Below are 23,725 nucleotides of genomic sequence, written 5' to 3'. Positions count from 1 at the left end.
TAAAATGGAAGCCACAGTTTTTTTATAACCTAATCTCAGCAGAGACATCACGTGATTTTTGCCATATATTATTTGTCGGAATCGAATCAGTTAGTCCAGCTCACACCCAAGGCGAGGGGATTACACAAGGGTGTGAATACCAGGAGGCCGGGGATCACTAGCAGGGGACTGTCTTTGAGACCACCTACCACAGCTTCCACACCGTGGTCCTCCAGCAAATGCCACTCTACAGAGGAAAAGCAATGCATGTGTGTGCATATATAAGTGTCAGGCCTTCACACATTTACACCATCTGCTAATTATTCCTGGGCATGCAGAAATCCTGAATATTCATGAAATTGTGACTGAGAATTCAGAATCACAATCCCGAACAAAGAAATACTCTGCTCTTGTCCTAGCAAATACGGAGTATCACATGGTTGTTTTTAGAAGTCTGGGTGACATATTCGCTCTACTCCCCTTGATTATATCATTGCTTGCCGTAAGGAGAATACACTAAAGAATTACTTCTATCTATCCCAAAACAGAAGTGGGCAATCCCTCCACCATCCCCCCACAATAGTATGATGCAGTAAAAATTTCAGAAAATTGTCATTATTAAGAGTCTAACAATGCATGTGTATTTCTCAAAGCGACACTATTTTTCTTACGTGGTACATTTTGTATTTATAATGTGCCATTAATAATGTCTGGGTAGAAGTCAGAACTAGCACATACGGGCTGAAGTGTGGGGGATTTCACGTTGCTAGGAGAGCCTCATCTGCATACTCCCAGTCTTGGGAGGATGATTCTGCATTTGTGGCTTCCCATTAGATATGAACGCAGAACTGGGGATCATTTCCCAGATGTCACTTTCCATCAGTTTCACATCCATCTTTCTGGACAAAGCCTTTACTCTAGGGTTTCCTATGCTTTAGTAAAAAGATGAAGCATTAGTATGGGAGATTCTATGATCTGGCCAACGTGCTAGTAGAAGCAGCATTTGGGGAAAAAGGGAAAATTGTTGAGCCCCAACCGATGCTTTTGAACCACCTTTAAAAAGCTCCCTGTTTTCCGCAACAAGCTACAATGAAGCTAATGTTTCTGTTATGAAAGCCCTCCACTGCAGTTTCAAATGTCTGCTTTTTTTTTTTTTTAACCACTGCAAGGGCTAACCCGGTTTTCTCTCCAGCTTTGGAGAGAACTCTTCCCTAAAGATTGCTGTTTAACTACTTTGTTGCTATTTATCAGAAACCCAAAAGGTGGCTTTTTGTTGCAGTTTTTAATACGGCGAGCGAACTTATTTTGGGGAACGATAAATTTAAAATGACTTGCCTGATGCTCCTCTTCTCGGGACTCCACCCTACCCTCTAAGTCACTTTTGGCCCGTGATGAAACGCGGAATGCATCAGGCCTCAAAGAGATCTGTGAGTTGAGAGTAAAGGAAGAGGTGGAAATCGCGGGGGAGGATTAGAACAGAAACCATTTTGCAACCCCTACTTGGACGCCGAAATAGCCCCCTGAGGTGTGAGATATGGTAGCCGTCCTGCGCGCCTACAGCGAGTGGAAATGTCGAAGGACGAGCGTGCAGACCTTTGGAGGGAATGTGGGGCGAGGAAACCCGCGTTTGAAGGCCCAGCTTAGGCATTATTTGGCAAAACACAAGAGCATTCTGCTTTCTGACAGCACCTTCTAGCCTCAACGTGAAACTGAAAAACTTTCTCTTCTCCTCCTCCCCCCTTTTGTTTGTGCGGTGGGTGTGTTTCCCCTGGAACCCCAGCTCGCCGGGGTCCCTGAACCCCAACGCCGCCTTCCAGACCCAGCCTGAGAACACAGGTTCGGTCGCAGTTCTTCGGCGCGGAAACGACCCGCAGGGGTGCAAGCTCGGCGGACGACTGGACGCGGGGCCCTGGCAGCCGTGGGCGAGCCGAGCTGGGGAGTCGGCGCCGGGGCAACCGGGGCGCGCAAGAGCCGGGGGCGCGGGCGGGCGGCTGCAGGGCCCGGCGCGCCACCGCGCGAGCTGCTGGGTCACAGCCCGGGCCGCGCCGCCCGCTCCGCGAGGAAGTGACGACTGCGCCGTCCCGAGAGCAACAAAGTTTGAGACTGCGGGCCGCGCTCGCCTGCGCCCAGCGCCCCGCGCCCCTCCGAGCGGCCCCGGGATCGAGCGTGCAGGTGAGCCGTGGGCCGGGCGCCCCCTCTGCCGCCGGGGCGCCGGCGTGGGGCTCGGAAACGCGTGGGATGGGGCTTGGCCCTGCGGGCGGGGATGTGGGGGGCCGGGTTGGGCCCGCCGCGCCGGGCGCTGGGGTGCGGGCGGCGCTGCAGGGGGGAGGGGGGAGGGGAGGGGGGAGGGCGGACGCTCCGTGGCCGGGGTCGGAGGCCCCAGGCTGCGCCCCTGTTGTGGCTGGTTTCCCGCGGGAGTTAAAACAGCCGGGGCTGCAACCGGGCGGCCCGTGTGCTAAAGGAGGGGTGCGGGGAGGGGCTGCCCGCGGCCTGCGTGCGGGGCTAGTCGTCCGCCCAGCGTCCCGCACCCCCAGAGGCTGGGCGCAGCCGTCCCCCAGCCCTGCCCGGTGCTTCCCAGGGGGACGTGTTCTTCCTCTTCGCAGCCTTCGGTGAGGTTGCAGGAAGGAAGTTAAAGAAACTTTCCCCCCACTTTTCTTTTGCTCGGCCCTCCAGTGACGAAGAGCAGAGCAACTCGGACTTTTGGGAAAACAACCCTGCTCCTTTCCAAAAAAGCAAAACCAGAATTGCCCCCAAGCCCCCTTTCAACAAATCGCTCCTGACTCCCCCACTCTTTCTCCTCCCACACCTCGTCCCGAACCTGACAGTAATCCCTAAGGCCTAACACTTTGCAATTTAGCCATAAAAACTGTCAGCACGCCCACGTACATATGTGAATGTTTTCTATATAAAACTCCGAAACCCGCTTCCAGTGGACTCTGTGGCATCTCAGCTCTCTTCTGTTTTCTAAAACTGCTAGGGCTGCAGGATTGTGCTTGTGAACTTTACTGGTGGTTCCCGCCGCCCTCGGTAGCCTCGTGGCGCAGGGCTTTTTAAAGAACAGCTGAGAAGTTTATGACATCCCTGCAAAGTAACTCAGGGCTGGCAGGCCGGCCGGCCGGGCGGGTGGCGGCCAGGCTCCCTGGCTTGGAGACTGCGATTGTAGCAGCGGCGGCCCGGCCGGGGCAGCGGCGGGACGGCGTTGGTGTGCCGGAATGTACGTCGGTGCCGTGGGGACTCCGACATGGGATGTCTAGAGGGTGAATGGTGCAGTTCCTAGCAGCAGCTTCCTGCCGGCCTGTAATTACGGCGTGATTGCACAGTCAGGCATTGTTGGCGTGGATGTTTATACACAGGCTATTGTGCAAGACCTTGGTGGCAGGGAACAAAACGCAGATTTGCATTGCAAATGCCCAGGACAGATCTGGGCTTGATCTGCAGTCACCAAGTTCTTTTTTGGCCTTTAGTCTTAGCTAGGTGATTTATTTCCTTGCCTCTCCCTTAACCTCCAGAGAAGTGAAGGGGACCCAGGAGGGCAGACCCCTCCACTTCCACCTTAGGCAGCCTGAAAACTGTCCCGGGAACTGTGCCCTTATTTGTGTCTGTAGAAAATGTGGGATGACGTCAGCAGGAAAAGGAGATGGGAGATGGCTATCAGCCTCCCTAAACGGGAAAGCAGTTTGAATTAGCAAAATTGCACGGTCGCTTTGGAGTGGGGCCTGGTTGCAAAGAGGACACGTCAGACATGTGTGACTGAGCTGGCGAGCTCGACTTTGAGCCTTGAAGTGTCAGCTGCAGAAACTTAGTAGGTGGGTCCTAATTCCTTTATTGTCTTCTGGGCAAGGGAAAAGTGCTGGGGCTTTGAGACTGTGTGTCTGTGATGGTGTCTGGGGTGGGTGGGGCAGCACCCGCAGGGGGGGTGCCTCAAGGACATTTTCTCCAGGAGAGCCCCCTGGCCCATTTCCTGAGCCCGGTCTGCAGCGCAGAGCAGGATGGGGGTCCTCATACCTCCTGAGCTTCTGCGCTGCAGGAAGGGAGCCAGGCCTGCAAGTGTGGAAAGAAGGCAAACAGGTTCTTGAGGGCCTCAGATGTGCTAACTGTAGTAAGAGGGATGTAAAAAACAGTCAGAAAGCTTGTACAGGATACAACCAGGGCCATTCTGTTCCTACCCCATATCTTTTTTTTTTTTTTAAAGTTTATTTATTTTTGACAGAGAGAGACACAGCATGAGAGGGGGAGGGGCAGAGAGCGGGAGATACAGAATCCGAAGCAGGCTCCAGGCTCTGAGCTGTCAGCACAGATCCTGACGCGGGGCTTGAACTCACGGACCGCGAGATCATGACCTGAGCTGAAGTCGGACGCTCAACCGACTGAGCCACCCAGGCGCCCCTCCTACCCTGTATCTTAACCCACTCTCCCCATGGCGTAGGTGGAGGACTGTCACGGGGCACCTCTCAGCCTTGCACCACGGTGGGGGGGTGCTGTGTGACCCTGTGGCACCGTCCCACCGCAGTGCTGGGGCTGCCTCTCCGCTCAGAGCGCCAGGTACTGATAGCGCGGGCACACTGCAGCTTCCCCATGCCTGGCCTTCTCCCCAACCCAGTAACTGAGTTTCACCTGAAGGAAAAAATGCTGTTTTGCAGCCTCATGCCAGCTGTGTGTCATGGGCACAGTGTCAAGCTGTCAAACCAAAACATTAGGGCACAGTCCCTGGCAGACACCTATGTGCTTCCAGAGACTCGAGGAAAAACATATGAAATCAGGACGTTTCTAGAAAGTCTGGGACGTACAAGCACAATTGCCACAGGGGAATGAGGTTTAGCGCAAAAACACCACCATGGTAGGAGTTCCTGAGTTGCACAACCTTCTGTTCTGGGTACATTTGTGTTTTTACTGAACTTGACTGTCAGGGTTCTGGTTAAGCTGCATCACCCGATGTGGTTGCTTTAGTAGGGACCTACTGGTGCCCAGCGCTAGCCCTGAGGGGCAGAGGAGGGGAGCATTCCCTTCTGACCCCAAAGAAAAGACAGTTTTGAGTTGCAGTACTTAGTGTTAATTTAGAACCTGCAGAGACTGAAGGTGCCCGAAGGACCTTAGGAGTGTGGGCAGGAGAACAGAGGAGAGGGACCCCTTGCAAAGGCCAGAGGAAGAAGGAAGCGGATTTCCTGGAGTTGTGGCCCCACCAGGCGTTAGTTGCCTGCCCACATCTTCAGCTCAACCTGGCTGATTTTTGTGCCTAACTCAGGCCCTTCTCCTGGCTTGCCTGGAGTTGTACATGGCCCAGGGTAGGACCGGAAACATAATCCCGACTTCCTCTCCCACCTTATGTAAATGCTGATTTATGGCCTAAAGTTGCTGCCCAGTTCATGGCCCCTGAGCAGCCCTGCTGCCTCACTATGCACGACGAGGAACAATATTGAAAAAGCTCTGCATCGGAACCCGACAGATTTTAAAAATCATTTTGTTTTAAGAGGAGAAACTGTTGGAGGTAATTAGCAAACTCAGCAACTCTGGCGAAAACCCCCAGGTGCCACTGAGAGAGGCAGATGAAGTCCCTTGCAAGAAGCTGGGCTCAGAATGAAGGCCTTTTATGCTCTCCAGGCCTGATATATATATTTCTGTTCATCTGCCTCCTCCCAGCTGCCTCACTCCCTACACCACAACCCAGTGTTTTGACACCACAACTAACCTCCAAAAGAGGAGGCAGAACACCCCCAGCTAAAAGAGGGCATGCCCGACTCTGAAGAAAGTGCTACAGTTTTCCAGATGCCTGGCAGTTCTGTCCTGCAAATTTGTTTCCTTCTTTAAAATGTTCCCCCCTTCATTTCTCGCACTCAGTGAAGCATCTCTTTGTAAGACCCTTAAACCTTTTTTTTCCTCATCTCCGTGACACAGGGCCTTGCTTTACGGCTTTCTGACTTTCTGCACCAAGTGCTCCTTGAAATATACACAAGGCTTTGCATAAGCCTCGGATAAAAGGCTCTCTGTAATGTCACTTAAGATGCCTGGTTGCAAGAGTCACCCTCTTGCTCAGCAGCCTTCAATGGCTCCCCACTGTCTGCATGGTAAGGATCAAACTTCTAGGCTGGCAGTCAGGGCCTTCCACACAGGGGTCTGGCCTCTGCTGATCTCCTGCCCTAACCCTCTGCTCTGACCCAGTGACCCACTCTGTGTGTTTGTCCAAACTGCTGGTGGCAAGCATTCCTACCTCTCATGCTTCCCTGGAAGCCTGGAATGCTTTTTTCTTCTGTTCTGCTTGGCTCAGAACAGAGAAGCAGAACAGAACAGAGGTTCCTGCTTTCCCTCTAGCCCTGTTCATGTTTCCCTCTTCAAGAACTTCCCCTGTCCCGTCCTGCGGGGCATCCCCCAGGGACTCCAGTAACATCCACTGGGCCTCTGGACTGAAGAAGACCTTGAAACCTGGCCTAAAGGATTTTTAACATTTCCTTTGGCCTTCACTCATACCCTTCATTCAGCTCCTTCAATGTGCCTTTGTGTGGATCACTTTTATCCCTTTTTAACTAAACTGGAAGTCCCTGTTTTAAATCTATTTGTATCTTCAGGGCTGGTGCTCTACTCACAGCAAGTCCCAGTGAATATTTGGTGATGAGGATAAAATGACAACGGCTATCAAATATTGTCCGTTTGTGTGTAGACACACACAGCCACGCCAAGCACCAAGGACCATGTTCCTGGTCTGTATTCTAAACGTTTCCCCAGCCTTGCCTCCTCCTGCCCGTTAGCCTCTCTGGCGCCTCCTGGCTTTGCACTTCATTGTTCTGTTCCATTTCCAGTACCTCTTCCCCATGGGCGCCAGATGGTATCTGTCCAGCTTCCACACTGGCTCCTCCTTGTCCTGATTTGAGCCCCGTTGACCTGCCTGCCCCACAGTGTCCTATGCCTGAACGGCAGCTCTTAGGGAAGAGCATTTGTCATCTGGGTGGCCTGTCCTTCCAAGAGAACCAAACTGTTAGAAGGAGGTGGGGCCAACTCTCAGGCAAGACTTTTGAGGAAGACAGAGAGATGCTTCCCGGTTAGCTGCAGGTCTGTTGTGCACAAAGAGGCATTGAACCTATAAAACTAGGCTAAACTATAAAACTGAGTCTCTGGGAGATCCTGGCTAAACCCTAATATTGGCCTTGACTGGGAGGATTCTGTCTCCACCCAGTTCTCATGTTGTTAACCTCAACCTTGCCATATAAGCTAGATGCCTTCTTTTTGAATTGAGCTACAATTCACAAACCATAAGATGTACTCTATAAAATAGATTCCTTAAAAATTTTGTTTTCTATAAAAATGAAATCTGGTAGATTCTCACTCCCATCCCAACTTTCTATTTAAAAAGGTATAAGTATGGTTGAAAATTCAAAAGAGATGTTGTAGAGTATAAAGTTAGTCTCGAAAGTCATTTCAACATAGAAAAGAGATTGTTGTACATATTATGCCCACATATACAAATGCAATAGAATTAGAGAAATAAATATCTACTTTAACCTTGAGGGAAGGAAGCCCTTCTTAAGAAAGATACAAAGCAGAAGCCATAAGAAAATATTGATAAATTTGATAACCTGAAACTTTGAAAAGATAAATTTCCCAGTCTCTAATGTTCCCATTTTTTCAATCCTTCACTGTCCCTGTCTTAGGCAGCTACAGTTAGTTTGTCATTTTTCAGCCGTGCTTCCAGATGTAGCCTCTGCAGATTAAGGAAAGTATGAATATATAAACAAATTCTGGCATACTATACACAGGGTTCTGCCTTCTGTTTTTCACTCAATGTGTCTTTGAGATTATTCTACAACAACGCACGTAGAGCTGCCTCATTTTTTCCAATGGCTAGTACTCCACTGTAGGAAAATACCCTCATTTAATTAAGTAGTCTCCTACTGGAGAGCATTTGGGCTGCTTCCAGTCTTTTGCAACTACACACAATATTGCAGTTAATAACGAATGGACTTTTAATTGGAAGTTTTGAAGAACATACGTGGGTGAAACTAGAATTGACAAAGAAAACTATTTCTGAAAAGTTATGTGTAAACCACATTTAATAAACCAATAATTTCTAGAATCTGCTGTTTCACTAAACAGTCAACTTTAAGAGCTGACTAGGACTTCAGGGACTGTTTTCATCCAGTCCCTGTTTTATAGTAACTGCAGTAACAGCATCTCAGAGAATCCTGAAGTTAAGCATGTTGGGGCTCCTGGGTGGCTCAGTCGGTTGAGCATCCGACTTCAGCTCAGGTCACGATCTCGCGGTCCGGGAGTTCGAGCCCCGCGTCGGGCTCTGGGCTGATGGCTCAGAGCCTGGAGCCTGCTTCCGATTCTGTGTCTCCCTCTCTCTCTGCCCCCCCCCCCCCCGTTCATGCTCTGTCTCTCTCTCTCTCAAAAATAAATAAGCGTTAAAAAAAAAATAAAAAAAAAAAAAAGAATGTAAAGCTAGGAAGGGCACCTAGAATAACGCTCTCATTTTTAACTAAGATTCAGAGAGGATACGTGGCTTCTCTAAGGTCACACAGCTGCTGAATGGAAGGGTCAGGGCACAAACCCCATATTATTCCATTTCCTTTTGCCATCCTGCATGGATCATCATAATCATTAGTTCCAGCAAGTCTCTCTGTAAGCCAAGGACTCCCATCTCTTCAGTTTCCTTACGGCAGTACACAAAGATATAAAAAGAAGAAACTTACAAACAACAATAAGCAGTGGGAGACGGGAGGTCTTTTGGAAGAGAGTGGGATGTTTTTTGAATAGACTTCTTGCCATTATATTATGTTATTATAATCTTAATTGATCTTAATGGCTATCAACCTGTTGAGTCCCTAAAAACTCCTAACCAGACTCATTTGGTCAATAAGATTACTTAGTATTTTCAAAGCACAGAAAGTGGGTTGAGTTAACACTACAGAAATGGAGGAATTCTCCCAGTTCCTAAGATCCCAGTTCCTAAGATCCCATGAGGGACCCAGGGGAAGGCCCAGGAATGCACTTTTCTCTGGCCTAAGACACTAGCCCTCTAGCCCTCTCTAGCCACTCTCCTCTGTCCCCTCCCCAGTCTCCCTATCACGGGCCATCGTAAGGGGCCTGCAAGGGACATTCCACACGAGCCCATGTCCACTTCCTCTGTGGCTTGCCAATAGCAGGTGTTCTGTGACAACTTAGGAGTCAACAGCCACTCCCAACCCCACTTCCACTTGCACTAGACATGGTGAAAGGCTCAGCATTTCCTCCACCATCTCTCCAGGGAGGCTGTGCTGAACCACCCAGCTGGCATTTAGGATCTGACTTGTCCAGTGACAGAGAAGAAGAAAACCGGCCAGAGCAGTAGCAGAGGTAACTGTGCCCAGTGTGGTTTACAGGGTACTTTCCCTCGCGTTCCTTTTTTTTTTTTTTTTAAAGGTTTATTTTATTTTTGAGGTGGGGGGGAGCACGAGTGGGAGAGACAGAGACAGAATCTTCAACAGGCTCCAGGCTCTGAGCTGTCATCACAGAGCCCAACATGGGGCTCGAACCCATGAACCGGGAGATCGTGGGACCTGAGCTGAAGTTGGACAGCTAACAGACCGAGCCACGCAGGCGCCCCTACCTCACGTTCTTGATTCTTTTACTCACTCGTGCGACATGCATTTATTGAATCCCTACTGTGTGCTCTGTGCTAGGTACTCGGCATGCAGAGATGAAGAAGATCCAGCCTCCCCCTTCAAGGTGTTCATGGTTTGTGAGGGAGACAGACATGTGCAAAAGCCAGAGCAATTAATGACACGCTGTCACTGTCAATGTGCTCAGGGGTCTGCTGGGCTTAGAGGAGGAACTGGTCACTTCTTCCAGGCCAGAGGAGAGAGGAATGTTAAGAAAGGTCCAGGGTGGCCCCGGTGCCTCTCATGGTACCTGTGCTTGGTGAATGCTGTGGAATTAATGAATGAGAAGCTTCCTGGAGGACCTGATTATGAGCGGAGTCCTAAGAAATGAGTAGGCGTCCACCAGGTAGCAAAGAGACTCAGGGCATTCTCGACATGGGGAGCAGCTCAGGCAAGTGCAGTAGAGGCATGACATGGTCCCCTCGGGAACTGCAAGCAGCAGGGTGTGATGGAGCACTGGTGGGACAGAGTGTTGAAAGGGGCAGGCAGGGGCTGGGTCATGTGCCAGCCTTTTGTGTCGGCTAAGAGGTTTGGACCTTAGGTGAGGGCAGTAGGAGCCACAGAGGACTGGCTGTGTGTGTGCGTGCGTGCGTGTGTGTGTGTGTGTGTGTGTGTGTGTGAGAGAGAGAGAGAGAGAGAGAGAGAGAGAGAGAGAGAGATTTTCATTTTGAAAGATCATTCATTCGGCTGTGATGTGGAGGCATGACTGGAGATGGGGAAGATGGGCAGCAAAGAGACCAGTGAGGAGGTCACTGCAGTCATTGGGGCAAGATGGAGGAGTCTAAGCCAGAGTGGTGCAGGAGGGAGGGGCTGGATTAGGAAGGCATCAGGGAGTTGGGTGGACAGGCCGTGAGGACCAATCAAATGTATAGAGCAAGGGAGAAGTTGAAGTGTTTGCTCAGGTTTCTACTTGAGACATAGGAAGAAGAACAGATTTTTGGGGAGAGACAACGAGTCTAATTTCAGACATGTTGAGTTGGAGGTACTCTGGGACATCCGAGAGAGATGTCTAGCGGGCAGTTGGACATACGGGTCTGGGGCAGGAGATCCCCAAGAGATGGCGATGGAGGGTGTTGCCCTCTGTGAATCCTAACTAAGCCATCCCAAATAAACGTCATTTAAGTAAAAACGATGACTTACTGTGTCAACTTCAAGACGAGTTCCAAACCCGATTACCTCCCTTCAACCCCTCTGTCTGTCAGACTTTCTGGAGCAGACATTTGGGGATCCCCGGAACATAGAAGGCACTTGGAGATAGGGAAGCTGACGGCATCATGGAAGCTGATGGCAGCATGGAGAGACACCGTAGGAGGTGAGGGGATCACCATTGAAGAGGCACGGTGTAAAGAAATCAGCAGTAGAGACTGAGAAGGAACCAATGGTGAGGGAGGAAGAACCCCAGGAGAGCACGGTGTCATAGAAGCTGAAGGAAGACAGAACTTTGCATTTGATGAAAACAGGGACCATGATTTTGTGCACCTAGTATGGCATGTGGCACATAGAAAGTTCTCCATAAGTATTTATTAAATTGAGTTGAAATCCATCGACTGTTGGCATCAAGAAAGAGAAGACTGAAAAGAATGATTGACTTGGGAATTAGGGGCTAATGGGGCTGTGCCATGGGGGCTTCTCATTTGGTCTCACCTCCCTGTGAGATTGGCAGGGCGGGCGTCACCTGCCGCAGGGTTGCAGTGGCACTTGCAAGTTCTAGAACCCAGGTTCCTGCCTCCACATCCACCTGGGTAGAGAAATAGGGAGGCATCCAAGGGAGCATCAGCGCCTTTCATTTCTGATATTAATGCCCCAAGCCAGTAGAACCAGGGACAGGGAGGCTGTTAACATTCAGCATTTATGGCATTTGTCCGTATTTGTGACTACTAGGTGGCTGCAGTCCTCTCGGATGTGTGGCTATTTAAGTTAGACTCTTTTCACAGAGAAGACAGAAGCTTGAGTGTAGGTGTTATATTGGGGGGGGGGGGGCAGAGGAAGCATTGTGAACATGGTGGGGCGGTCCAGGTCTCAGGACTCGGCTACATTAAGGAGAAAAAGAATGAACTGGAAGGATACGTGGTGGCTCCCTGAAAGCCTGAAGAACAAAGGCTCAGAAATCAATCGAGACCTGTGGGCAATTGGGTGGCTGGCACCAAAGTGGAGGCATCACTGCTGCCGGCTGAGCTGGACGCTGCCACCCCCTCCGGAGTGAGTTCTGAAGTCTCCTTGCCACTCACTCCACTGGCAGAACCCAGGCTGAGCGTCTGGCTGTCCAGCTCAGGTCCCATGCCCATGTTCTCACTGCTGGGCGGTACTGAAGAATGAGGCCCTGAGGTTCCAGCTTCCCTAGCAGCAGGTGGAACTCTGCCTGCCACCAGGATTCACAGTGACACGTCCCTGAGAGTGGACATGGGAGGGGGAGACGGAGCCTCCCCCTTAGGCCACTGAAAATATCTACATCTTGATCTTAATCTTTCTTGACATTTTTCTGACTCTTTTCGCCTCCAGCTAAACTGCAGGATTCTTACATGCTCCGGAGAACTAAGCACTTCATTAGCGATTGGATTTCTCCTCTGGAGTCTGAATGATTCCAGTGGAAAAGAGAGGTCATCCCAGCATCTGGGTCCTCCCTGCACATTTGATTCCACTTGGAAAACTTCAGCGCTGCCTTGTGAGGACAGAGTCCAAGGCTTGGCTCTCGTTGGCTAACAGGCAGTTACAGCTTGAATTCTGTTTCTCCTCTGGGCTGGGGCAAGACTCTCAGGGCCGTGAGGTATTTGGGAGGTCCAACCTTGCTTCTCAGAGTGGAGGTTGGAGTTCTGGCTTCAGGCTTGGTTTGTGGAGTGACTGAGGTCCCTGGTGCCCAAGCTGTCCAAAGCAACAAGACTGGGCACCTCTCCAGTCCTGAAAATGTCAACCCTGTTGAGATATTCTACCCAGGATCCTGCCTGAGAGAGAGAGAGAGAGAGAGCTAAAGGAGCGAGGGCTTCGTGTGCCGGGGGCTGCTGGGTCTCCTCATCCACACAATGAGAGCATGTTGGGTTAGGGGAGCACTGACTCTCTTCTTATCCTCAAATCCTCCGGTCGTAGCTCTTTGAAGCAAGGGCACCTTGACTGAAATCTTGGTCATTCAGTTCCAATAGCCTTAGACGAAGGAATTAATTTCCTTTAAAAAGAAAAAGGGGCACTGGGGTGGCTCAGTCAGTTGAGCGCCCGACTTTTTTTTTTTTTTTTAATGTTTATTGATTTTTGGAGGAGAGAGAGAGAGAGCACGCGCGTGCGTGCGAGAGAGCATGAGCGGGGGAGGGGCAGAGAGAGAGGGAGACACAGAATCTGAAGCAGGCTCCAGGCTCTGAGCTGTCAGCACAGAGCCCAATGGGGGGTTTGAACCCACCAGCCATGAGATCATGACCTGAGCCGAAGTTGGACCCTTAACCGACTGAGCCCCCCAGGCGCCCCTATTTATCTCTTTTAGTATGAATACGCATATGCTTTGCTGCAGAAATCCAAACTAGTGAGTTTGATTACGGGTGTGCTGCCGCAGCAGACTCTTGATTTTGGCTCGGGTTATGATCTCACGGTTGGTGGGATTGAGCCCCGTGTCGGGCTCTGCACTGACAGTGCAGAGCCTGCTTGGGATTCTCTCTCCCTCTCTCTCTGCCCCTTCCCTGCCCCGTCTCTCAAAATAAATAAATCAACATTAAAAAAAAAAAAAAAAGAAAAAGAAAAATGTAGTTTTGAACTTACTGGGCTCAGGCTGTGATGACTGCCAGCCTTCTAAGAGTCTCTTTCCTGGTGCCTAGAAGTGGGAGCCTGCTGCCTCCACAAAGCTGGATGTATCGTGGGCTAGGTTCTTACACCTGGAGTAGAGGCGATTCCAAGGGGGTCTTGGTCACCAGTGTGGGGTCAGGATGGCCCTTGGGAAGGACAAGCTGGGGTGTCCCTGGCTAGTACTCTGGCAGGAACTAGAGTTGATACTGACTTGTGCATTTTTGTCCCGATGAAATGAAATCGTGTTACGAGCAACACCGAAATGGAAAAGCGGGCTTGAAGGACCTGGTTATTTTACTGAAACACAGCTGTGAACACGTGCCCCCTCTTAAAAACCTTTGAGAGCTGCCAGGTCCTGCAGGAGAAAGCTCGGGATGGCACGCGAGGCCCACTTTGGAGGCCTCGTCCACCCTTCCACCTCTTCTCTTGCCATTCCCTCCGCCCTCCCAGCGTGGCCGGTTGTGTTCTCTCTGCTGCTTAATGCACTTTTGCATTTTGCTCCTCTGTGCCTTGTGTGTTGTTGCTTCCTTTCCCTGGAATGTCCTCCCTGGCCTTTTCCTCCTGGCAGATGCCCACAGGATCCACCAGAAGTCACCTACTTCCCTACCGCTTTCCCGAGCCTCCACCTTAGCGTCGGCAGCGGAACTTCCCCGCGGTAGGACTGGCATCCACTGCAGGTGTGCGTGGCTCCTCGCTGGTGCAGAACTGTGCCTGCACACAGTAGGTGTCCCATGATGGGGCTGGAAGGACAGCCTGAGGGGATGTGAGAGAGCAGTGGGCAGGCCCAGGGCCTGGCGTGGACGTGTGTGGTGGGTGAACTGTTTGTCTACATGGAAGCCTCCCTTTGCACCTACTGGTGGAACCACTGCTTTGGTGGCTTTGCTATTCCACTGAGCCTGCCCACTAGGCCCTGGTGAAGGGTGGGAAGGGGATCTAGGGGCACAAAGCATGGCTTCTGGGTCCCCCTCACCCTGAGAAGGACTCTGAGGAGGCATCTGTGAGAGGAGATGGTTAAAGGTGACACCCTCCTCACTGGTCCCAACCCGTAAGAAAAGGATCAATACCAGCTTCCCTTAGAGGATTCCTTAGTTTCCATGGCTGGCACTGTCTTCTGGCTTTGCACAGGGAAGGAACTAGGGAAAACAAGTCAGCAGACCACGAAAGAAGAGACTGAGGCTCTTTAAAATAAACGCCTTATTTAATCTGGTGACAGGACCAGCCATGGCTCTTCCTGTTGTGGGGGAAGAGGAACAGATCCTCCTGGCTATGATTGCAGCATACAGTGGGAGCCCCAAAGCCGGGACTTGGGGTCTCAGTTTGTCTATGAGAGACTTAAATTACATGTGGTTCTTTCCCGCTGAGAAATTCCACAACAGTTGTCTGGGGTCTGCCACTTAGAGAGCTCCGTGGAGCAGCATCTTCCTGCCACGGCGGACGAGGTGGACTTTCTTTCTTAAAGTTGAACCACCCTTAGGGCTGAGCCCACACGTGCATGGGTCTGCTTGACCAGTGATGGGTGCATGACTTATATTGTTTGCAGAATATGTTTCCAGAACTTAGAAGCACGTAGTATTTCTAAGATGTCATTTAGGAATCCATTGAAATGTGTTTTTGTTCTTGGCTCCTGGGGAGGAGCTTGGGTGTTGGAGTGGGTTTGATGTCTAGGAAAGTACTGGCTTGTTTTGGAAGGGACAGCATGTGGGATTTGCCTTTGTTTCTGCCTCCACGGGACCTGCTCCCCCCTCCTGTCCATCCCAGTTCTCTACCTTCCTACCTACATCTCTCTGTCCTCCTTCGTCATACTCCACAGCAAATTGATTGAGTTACCTCCAACATTCAATCCTAGGATGTGTACTCCAGATGCCAGACCCACTGGGGACTTAGGGAAAGCAGATTTTAAGAGTAGAACTTGATTGCTAGGATTGAGAGATATTGTCAGGAAAACTATCTTGGAAAATAGGCAATCCCAGTAACTCACATACAACAATATATTTTTAAAAAGTAGAACTTGAAGCCGTTAAAAAATGTCAATTTCCTTTTACCTATCAGTATTACTCTTGGCAATTAATTCTAAGGAAATGATTCTAAAGAGGAAAAGAGCTATAGGCATAAAGATATTTATAGCAACATTGTTTAAAATAGCAAAATTAGGCTGTTTAAACAGCCTAAATGTTCCACATGGCTATATAATTCATGAATTCATGACACCTAGATCCAGTGGAATATTGTGCCATTGTTAAATGAATATGAAGGTGATCTTAATTCACAGGAAAATGTTGATGAATTTCGGTGAAAATGGTTTCTGTTTTAACAGGCAAAATTGCACACATACTTCAGTGGGTAAGAACTGATTACATTGGTCATGGTATAAATTGGCATAAGGTAAATACTGGATTTAGGTGAGTGGTTATGAATAGAGTATTTGTGTGTTTGCAATTGTTTTAGTAATGTATGTAATTTATATACTTTTTTTTTTTTTTTTTTTTTTTTTTTTTTTAAAGACCTTAAGGTAGCAAAGACTTTGGATGTGGGTGGGAAGGCCAGGGGGAGGAACCTCCAAGCCTCACATCTGTTACCACGGGGGAAGACAGAACTGCTGTGTCTTATCAGCCACCTGCACTGCAGGGGCTGGAGAATTCAGATTGGCTAACGGAGTCTTTTAGTAATGGAAGGCCTGACTTCACAGACTGACTGTATAACTCTGGGGCTCCCGGCATGGACTCTGCCTGATGCAGGTGACCCCCCCCCCAAGTGGCCTCAGAGCCCCCAGACGATTCTTCACACCTGGTTTTCCAGGGAACCAGCCCCATGAGTATGTGTGGCCCTGAGGCCCGACTCTGAGCCACCCACTCACCTCTAAGCTGCCCGGTCTCAGCCACAGAGGGAGGAGGCCTGTTCTCTCTTCTGCAGTTCCAGCAGGCAGCAGGGAGGGTGTGCTTTGCACACTGAAGCCCTGCCTCACCCAGGTATAGAGCCCTAGTGAGTTAGTGTCTTGGGTGTTTACAGTATTGCACATATTTATTAAAGTACTGAAACTCTGAGTTGCCCTTTATTGCTAGCCTCATAAAGCCCCCCCCCCCACATTTATCCAGTCTACCTCTGGCTTAGCAGTCAGGGCCCTCTGAACCCCCATCTTGCCATGAGCTCTGCTGGGACTCGCAGCTGCAGGTGTGGCCTTGTGGCTGAGCAGCTGACCTTCTTCTGACCACCTTCTCATATCTCTGGCATCTCAGAACCTTGGGACTCCAACACTCCCCCTTGGTTTTGCCTCTCTGCATGCGCGCGCGCGCGCGCGCGTCTGTGTGTGTGTGTGTGTGTGTGTGTGTAGCCATTTCTTCTTAGTGGGGAACTTTCTTGACATGTGGAGTGTCTATTTGGAGGGCCTGCAATCCTCCTTTCCCTGTGACCAGTGTGGTTCAGGGCAGGAAATGGAGACTCCTCGGTGTTGTTTGGAGTCTGAGGTGGGTGGGAGCTGGAGAGCCCTGGGCAGACCTTGTGCGGGCAGGTTGGAGCCTGCTAGAACAGAAGCCACCACAGCAGTGCACGTGTGGAGAGATGTCCAGGCCCTGCTGGGGCCCTGGTGATTTATCTCAAGCACCGATCTGCTAAAACCAAATTCCAGAACTGTCAAAGATTTGGAGTTTCTTTGTTCTGAGATCAGACTAAAGTGGGGCCTTGTGGCTAGAGGTTTGCCAGGGTGAGGGAGAAATTGGACAGCACGTGGGCTCAGGGCTCACCTGGACTCTCATGAGGGGTACTGAGGCCAGTTTCCAGTCTTCCGCCGTGTGTTTGGAGGTGGGGATAAAGAATGTCCACATGCTTCCCTAGAATATTAGGTACATTCCTAGATGCCGTGGTCCCATCTCCACCCCCTACAGCGACCTGGAGCCTGCTCTAATGGGGTCATTGCTGGTGGTGTGTGTATTAATTACCACAGAATCTAAGTAACAAGCTGTCTTCCTGAGCCCAGGACCCAGCAAGTAGGGCTCGTCTCAGTTCCCTAATTTAGAGACCACGTGCATGCCCCAGGGTTGTCAGCAGCTAGACTTCTTGAAGCTTGAAACACATTTCCATAGAAACAATGCTATAAATGGCGATTGGGTTCCTAGGCTAGCCCGCAAAGAGCCCTGGTGTCACCTCTGGAGTTGCTGAAATAAGGTATTAGTAAAATTGAGAGTGAAAACGCAGCACTAAGAGCTAGCACCCAGGACGTTAGAGGTTAAATGGTGTGGGTTTATTTGTGTGATTTTGTTTCTTTAAAGAGAGATGTCGTTCAGAGACCTCCTGGTAAGGGAAGCTCTGGGGCGGGCCCCCTGCCCACAGACATAGCCCTTTCCCTCCCAATTTCCATCCCTTTTTCCTTCCTCATCAAGCTGGCAACCTGGGCCTACCTGCTTCTAGGGAGTTTGGCTGGGGTATTTTTATGGTGACTAAATCCTGTTCAGTGGTCCTTACATCATTGATATCATCATCATCGCCATCACTGTTATTTAAACCATCTTGATCAAGTTAGAATAAACATTACACCTTAGCAATTTATGTTGTTCAGAGTCCTCTTCTGATTGCTGCTAATGTTCCTGGGGATGTTTTAACATAGTTTGTGGGTCCACCTTTACTATTTCCTTGTGCTCATTTTGTCACCGTAGCATGATTTCATCAAGTGTTTTCATCAGATTGTTTCCATGTGCCAGCCTTTTCATGTTTCCTTCTGTTACCATACCACAATCTGAATGGATTTCATTCTTTGGGTCTATATACAGGTGCCATGAGCCTCTCTTGTAAAAACTCCTCTGTGATGGCATTTTAAATTATATTCATGGAATCTGGTCTCCCAACCGTAATTACCTGATCAAGGTCTTCAACTCTTGCAACACCATGCCAAATCACATTCTAGAAAGGTCTGAACAGCTTATAGTGGCCCAGCAATGTCTGTGCAGCTGTTTCCTAATGGCCCTGCCATCAGCAGCTTTCTTGTTTTATTTATTTATTTGCACGTGGACTCCAGGCCATGATGGGTCCTTAATGGTGTTTTAATTTGCATATCTTAAATTGCTGCTGAGATCTGTACATTCTTTCTCTTGACGATTTACTGTTTGTGTTTCCTCATGTGTCAACCTGTGTTCATCTTCCGTGACTGCCGGAACCTCCCCACCTTCTTCCGTCTCCTTAGACTGCTTTCCTATTGGGAGACACAAAACCCTGCCTTCCTCACTCCCTCCCTCCCTCCTGGGTGGGGCTCCACCCCTGGCCTGGGCTAACCCGTCTGCACACCTGCCTGGCTCACCCCCTTGCTGACTGGGACTGATGCTCTGGGCGTGGAGGGAGGAGAAATGGAGAGGGACAGGCACTGGGGGCCCAGTGATGGAAGCTAAAGAGGGGGTAGGTGTGAGACAGGGGCCTGCCTGAGTGGTTCCAAACTAGGTTCATACAGTGACCTCCTTGGAGGGGGCTGCTGGGGAGATTCTGGGAGGAGCCACACACAGGCTGTCAGGGCTGGAGAGGGCATTGGAGTTCATCTGATTCAAGGGGCACCCACTCAAAGGCCCGTAGGGAACAGGGGCGTTCTCAATAGGAAAGGCTGGCTGGGTATAAGAAAACAGCACAAGTGAGGTGGTCAGTGGCCAGGGAAGGGATGGAGAGTTACGGTGTATGAGTCCCACCATGGCTCTGCTCCTACCCCGGTGTTGCTCTCTCATAACGCTATGCTATTCACCTCATTGAGCTACTCTGCTCTGCCTCCAAGAAGGAGGGCTCGATGTGGCCAGTGTTCCAGTCTTTTTCACGACAAACCAGAAATCCTGATTTTTCGTTTAAATCTCCTGATTAGAAAAAATGTTAGTAGCAACTGTAATCCACTTCAGATCAAATGCATTATTATATGGGTCAAATAAAACCTATCTGGGTGTGAGGATGGATTGTGAGCCTCCAGTCTGTAACTCCTCGTTATTCAGCTTCCTTACTGGGAAAACATATAAGTTCAGAGACATCTGCTCATAGAGCAGAGGGAAGGGCTCAGAGAGTCCAGGGATTGAATTCCATCTGTATGACCTTGGAAGAGCTGTTTCACCATTCTGAAAGTCAGCTTTCTTATCTGTATAATGGGGACAGTGGCTTACTCTCTGGGTGCTGGGTGGATCCAGTGGGCTCACATCACATCGAGCATTTAGTAGATCTTCAATAAACATGTTGATAGAGCCTGCATGGGATCATCCAGAAAACTAGAGGAAGAACCAGGCTTGGCACTTTGCCCTCCTGACTCCCAGTCCAGAGCTTGTTCCATATCACGTTGGCCTGCGTCCATGGCAGTTTCTGGAGGCATCTGGAACAGGGGTCCTTCTGATCCCTGGGAAATTGTAAGTCACTTTATGAAAGCTTGATTGCCCGACAGCTACTGAGCTCAGGTAACGGGGTCTCTCAGTTCTGTGGACTTCACCTTGCAGGCTCCAGAACCCAGGAGACTGAGCCTCAGTAGTCGTAGTTGTGGTAGCAGTAGTATTGAACCTAAGAAGCCAGTACTTATAAGCTGCACCATTATTTTATGTACAACTAAGAAAGAGAAAATGCTACTGATTTAACCACGACGTGCTATCACTTACAAGACGCGTCCTGATTTCAGAGATGTTAAATGTGCATTTGGAATGGAAGAAATAGTAATAAAAGTCATAATGATAATGTTACATTTTATTGCTTACATCAAATTCTCACATATATGATTTTTATTTGTGCATTGATCAACAGGCACTTACCGAGCACCCACCATATGTAGGCACTGTGTAAGTGCCAGGGATCCAAAGTGATGAAGACCTAGGCTGTGCTCTGATCCTAGGAGGGAGATAGCTCTGTAAGCAGCACGATGTGTAGAACAATGCATCAGGATGGAGGAAAGATGAACAAGGGCATACCATGGGAGTTTAGGGGAGGGAGTGGCCACTCTGATTCTTAGGAGCAGAGACAGAGACAGTTAGGGGTGCTTGGGATTGACTTAGGAAGTGTCCTTAGGAGGAGGGGAGTGAAGGCTAGCCCAGGCTAGCCCAGGCTAGGGCTGGGGGGGAAGCTATGCAAGGAAGGATGTGTTGCAGCTGGAGCTAGCTTCAGCCAGACCCCACAGGGATCCCAGAAGGGTGAATTGCACCAGCACAGGATTGGTCTCACCTTGAGGCAAGGGGCCTGACCTTTTGGACCCATTCCCCTGCCCCACCCCCTAGTCATTCATTGGCTGCAGTGCTCTCTGGTAACAAAGGCTCCCTTTGATTTTTTTTTTTTATCTTTATTTTTGAGAGAGAGAGACAGAGTGTGAGCAGGGGAGGGACAGAGAGAGAGACACACACACAGAATCCGAAGCAGGCTCCAGGCTCTGAGCTGTCAGCACAGAGCCTGACGTGGGGCCCGAACCCATGAACCGTGAGATCATGACCTGAGCCAAAGTCGGATGCTCAACCCACTGAGCCACCCAGGCACCCCCAAAGGCTCCCTTTGAAAAGGGGGTGGCCAGGGGCGCCTGGGTGGCTCAGTCAGTCAATTAAGCATCTGACTTCGGCTCAGGGCATGATCTCACGGTTCGTGGGTTCGAGCCCCACATCGGGCTCTGTGCTGACAGCTCAGAGCCTGGAGCCTGCTTCGGATTCTGTGTCTCCCTCTTTCTCTCTCCCTTCCTCGCTCTCTCTGTCTCTCTCTGTCTCTCTCAAAAATAAATAAACATTTAAAAAAATTAAAAAAAAAAAAAGAAAAGGGGGTGGCTGTGAGCCCTTAGTAGCCAACACAGGCTTGATAAAGGAGATCTGGGAGGGCTCCTGCAGTATACATTCCAGCGGCCTTCCTCTGCTTAGAGGGATCAAGGAAGGCTTCCTGGAAGAGCTGTCATTAAGCTCAAGTCTAATGGGAGACTGGGGTGTGGGTTTACCTGTGGATGAAGGTGGGGGGAGGAGGAGCATGTGTGAGCTAGCAGGCATCTTGGAGCACTTCAAGTTGCTTGGCTGTGTGGCCCTGGGGCTGGGAAGTAGGGCAGGGCTAGATTGTGCCTGAAGTGTATACACCTAACAGTTTGGCTAACGGTCTCAGCTTTTTGCAGTAGGATGCTGGGAACTGTTGCAAAGGGATGTGATCACTCTGATGGCAGTGCGGATGGTTAAGTGTGCAAGACTAGAAGCAGGGAGATCCATCAGGAGATGAGGGAAGATGATAGCCAACAGTTATAAAAGACTTCATATGTGCCAGATACTGTTAAGCTCTTATCTCCATTTAGCAGATGGAAAAACCAAGTGGTTAAATAACGCGCTGAAGGTCATCAAGCTCACGTGAGGCATGATTTGGATTCAGAGCTCAGCTTTTGCTCTTAACCTGTATTCTCCCATGAACATGAATTTGGGATTCTAGTCCATGATGTATCAGTATTTGTTTTCACTTAAAAATGATGCTCCAAAGCATACCCCATTGCACACACTAGATCTTGTGGGTCCCGTTCCTCCTGGCCCACTGCCACAGGGTGGGGAGGCTGAGCTCCAGAGAACAGCCAGTCAGGGAGTCTGTCTGCGGCTGGCTCTGCGGGAGGCACGGCACTGTGCTCAAAGGAGACCTTTGGGGAGCCGGCAGCCTGGGCTCTGTGAAGAAAGGGTGTTTCTGCCCCCGTGGCCCTGCTGGCCCGCCCTCCCTGGCAGCCACACCTGTTTTGTCCTTCTCCCTGCACCCAGCCAGACGGCTCTCCCAGAGTGACAGCAGCAACTGGGGACATCTGCGGAAGCTCCCTCTCAGGCCTGACAAAGGCTCTCAGAACCTGGCTCGGGCCTGCAAGAGAGAGAGGTGGAGGCGAGGGTAGGTGGGAGGGCTAGAGGCTGCGGACAGCTGTGGGCTGGTGTGGCCCTGCCCCAGAACAGGTGAAGTAAATGTGAACTGAGGAGGTGGGTCCCCTGGGTTTGCAAGGGTGAAAGAGAAGACGGTGCAGGGACTTCTCAGCACACGCTGGTTTCACTTAATGGCTGGGGTGGTTCTGAGCACCCTGTCCTCAGAAAGGACAAAAAGCGGTGAGGAGAAGCCATGGCCGTCAAAAGATTCCGGCTGGGTGGGTGGCGCTGTGGACGAAGTTTGGTGGAAAGGACACAAAGAGGGACTGGGAGAGAAGCCTTGGAAGGACACTCGGATGGAACTCGGTGTCACTGTTGGAAAGCGTCTGGGCAGAGCCCACCCTGAGGCTGGCAGGGGGTGGATCCAAAGGCCTTTTCAGGGGGAAAAAAAATCTTGCCTGAACTAGGTTGTTGAAAGGAAGAAGCTAGTTTTAGAAGGGGACATCGGCTAAAACAGTTAAAATAGTAACACTTGTAACCCCTTATGTGAACATAGCGTGACATAGTCATAAAGCGGGGTTTTTTTTTTGCCCTTGTGATTCTCCCAAGCCCTGAGAAGGTGGGCACTCTTTCACTGTTGACGTAACAAAATTCAGTACATCCGTTATTGGCCAAAAAAGTGAGGCTCAGAGAAGGCGTCGGTTTTCCTAAGATCACACAGGGTGTTAGCTTTAGTTAGGCAGAACCCCAACTCTGTTCTGGTTCACTGTTTTTTTCCACAACCTCTCTTTCTTCTTCTTTTTTTAAAAGTTTATTTACTTATTTTGAGAGAGAGAGCGCATGAGAGAGGCATGGAGAGGAGAGAGAGAGTCCCGAGCAGGCCCTGCGCTGTCAGTGTGAGTCCGTTGTGGGGCTCGAAGCCATGAACCATGAGATCATGACCCAAGCTGAAGTCAAGAGTCAGACGCTTTACCGACTGAGCCACCCAGGTGCTCTAAACAACTTCTCTTTCTTCTGTTGAGACTGTAGGTAAAGAGGTCTTAGAGGTAGTACCTTTACTCTTGCAAAGGGAAAAGGCAACGAAGACATAAGGAACATAAGGAACCCAGTATTGTGGATTTGTGATTTCCCCAACTGTATTCGTACCCTCAGTTCCCCACATTCTAGTAAAGGTTGCTTATTCACTAAAACACATCATGTGTGCTGGCCTCCACAGAAAGATCCTGACACAGAACGGACAGTGGAAAAAGGACAGGAATGCAGCCATGGGGCTTGGGGAGAAAACCTGTTTTTAGATAGTGACTGATGGCAGCAGAAAGTTAATGGAGCTGGGTAGGTGGAGGAAGAACCTGGCTTCCTTGGAAGCTTTTAATTTTTTTCCTTAGCGACACCTTTATTGGAATATAATTCATATACCACAAAATTCACCTTTGGGAAATTTTTTTTTATTTATTTTTTTTAACGTTTATTTATTTTTGAGACAGAGAGAGACAGAGCATGAACGGGGGAGGGGCAGAGAGAGAGGGAGACAGAATCGAAGCAGGCTCCAGGCTCTGAGCCATCAGCCCAGAGCCCGAC

General features: G+C 50.0%; 2 protein-coding genes across 4 annotated transcripts in view; one reads left to right on the top strand and one right to left on the bottom strand.

The window, feature by feature from the left end:
• Positions 1–23,725, bottom strand: part of LOC128316176 (translation initiation factor IF-2-like) — a 32,205-nt gene that overhangs the window by 5,144 nt on the left and 3,336 nt on the right. Inside the window, exons 4-7 of the mRNA XM_053225103.1 lie at positions 11,902–11,996; positions 11,253–11,346; positions 3,985–4,073; positions 718–2,738 (exon numbers count right to left, since the gene is read on the bottom strand). Coding sequence (XP_053081078.1) covers positions 1,620–2,738; positions 3,985–4,073; positions 11,253–11,346; positions 11,902–11,996 — 1,397 coding nt within the window. The 3' untranslated portion in view covers positions 718–1,619. The remainder of the gene's footprint in view (positions 1–717; positions 2,739–3,984; positions 4,074–11,252; positions 11,347–11,901; positions 11,997–23,725) is intronic.
• The window catches only part of MIDEAS (mitotic deacetylase associated SANT domain protein), a 67,805-nt gene continuing 46,087 nt past the window's right edge, over positions 2,008–23,725 (top strand). The window contains exons 1-2 of one of the 3 annotated variants that reach the window (XM_053224684.1): positions 2,008–2,151; positions 9,215–9,303. The gene's annotated coding sequence lies outside the window, so the exon portion shown is untranslated. The remainder of the gene's footprint in view (positions 2,152–9,214; positions 9,304–23,725) is intronic. The other 2 variants (XM_027066114.2, XM_053224683.1) reach the window with 2 other exon arrangements.

This window comes from Acinonyx jubatus, chromosome B3, assembly GCF_027475565.1.
Source record: "Acinonyx jubatus isolate Ajub_Pintada_27869175 chromosome B3, VMU_Ajub_asm_v1.0, whole genome shotgun sequence".
NCBI classification, from domain to species: domain Eukaryota; kingdom Metazoa; phylum Chordata; class Mammalia; order Carnivora; family Felidae; genus Acinonyx; species Acinonyx jubatus.
This window is presented reverse-complemented; position numbering and strand designations above follow the sequence as displayed.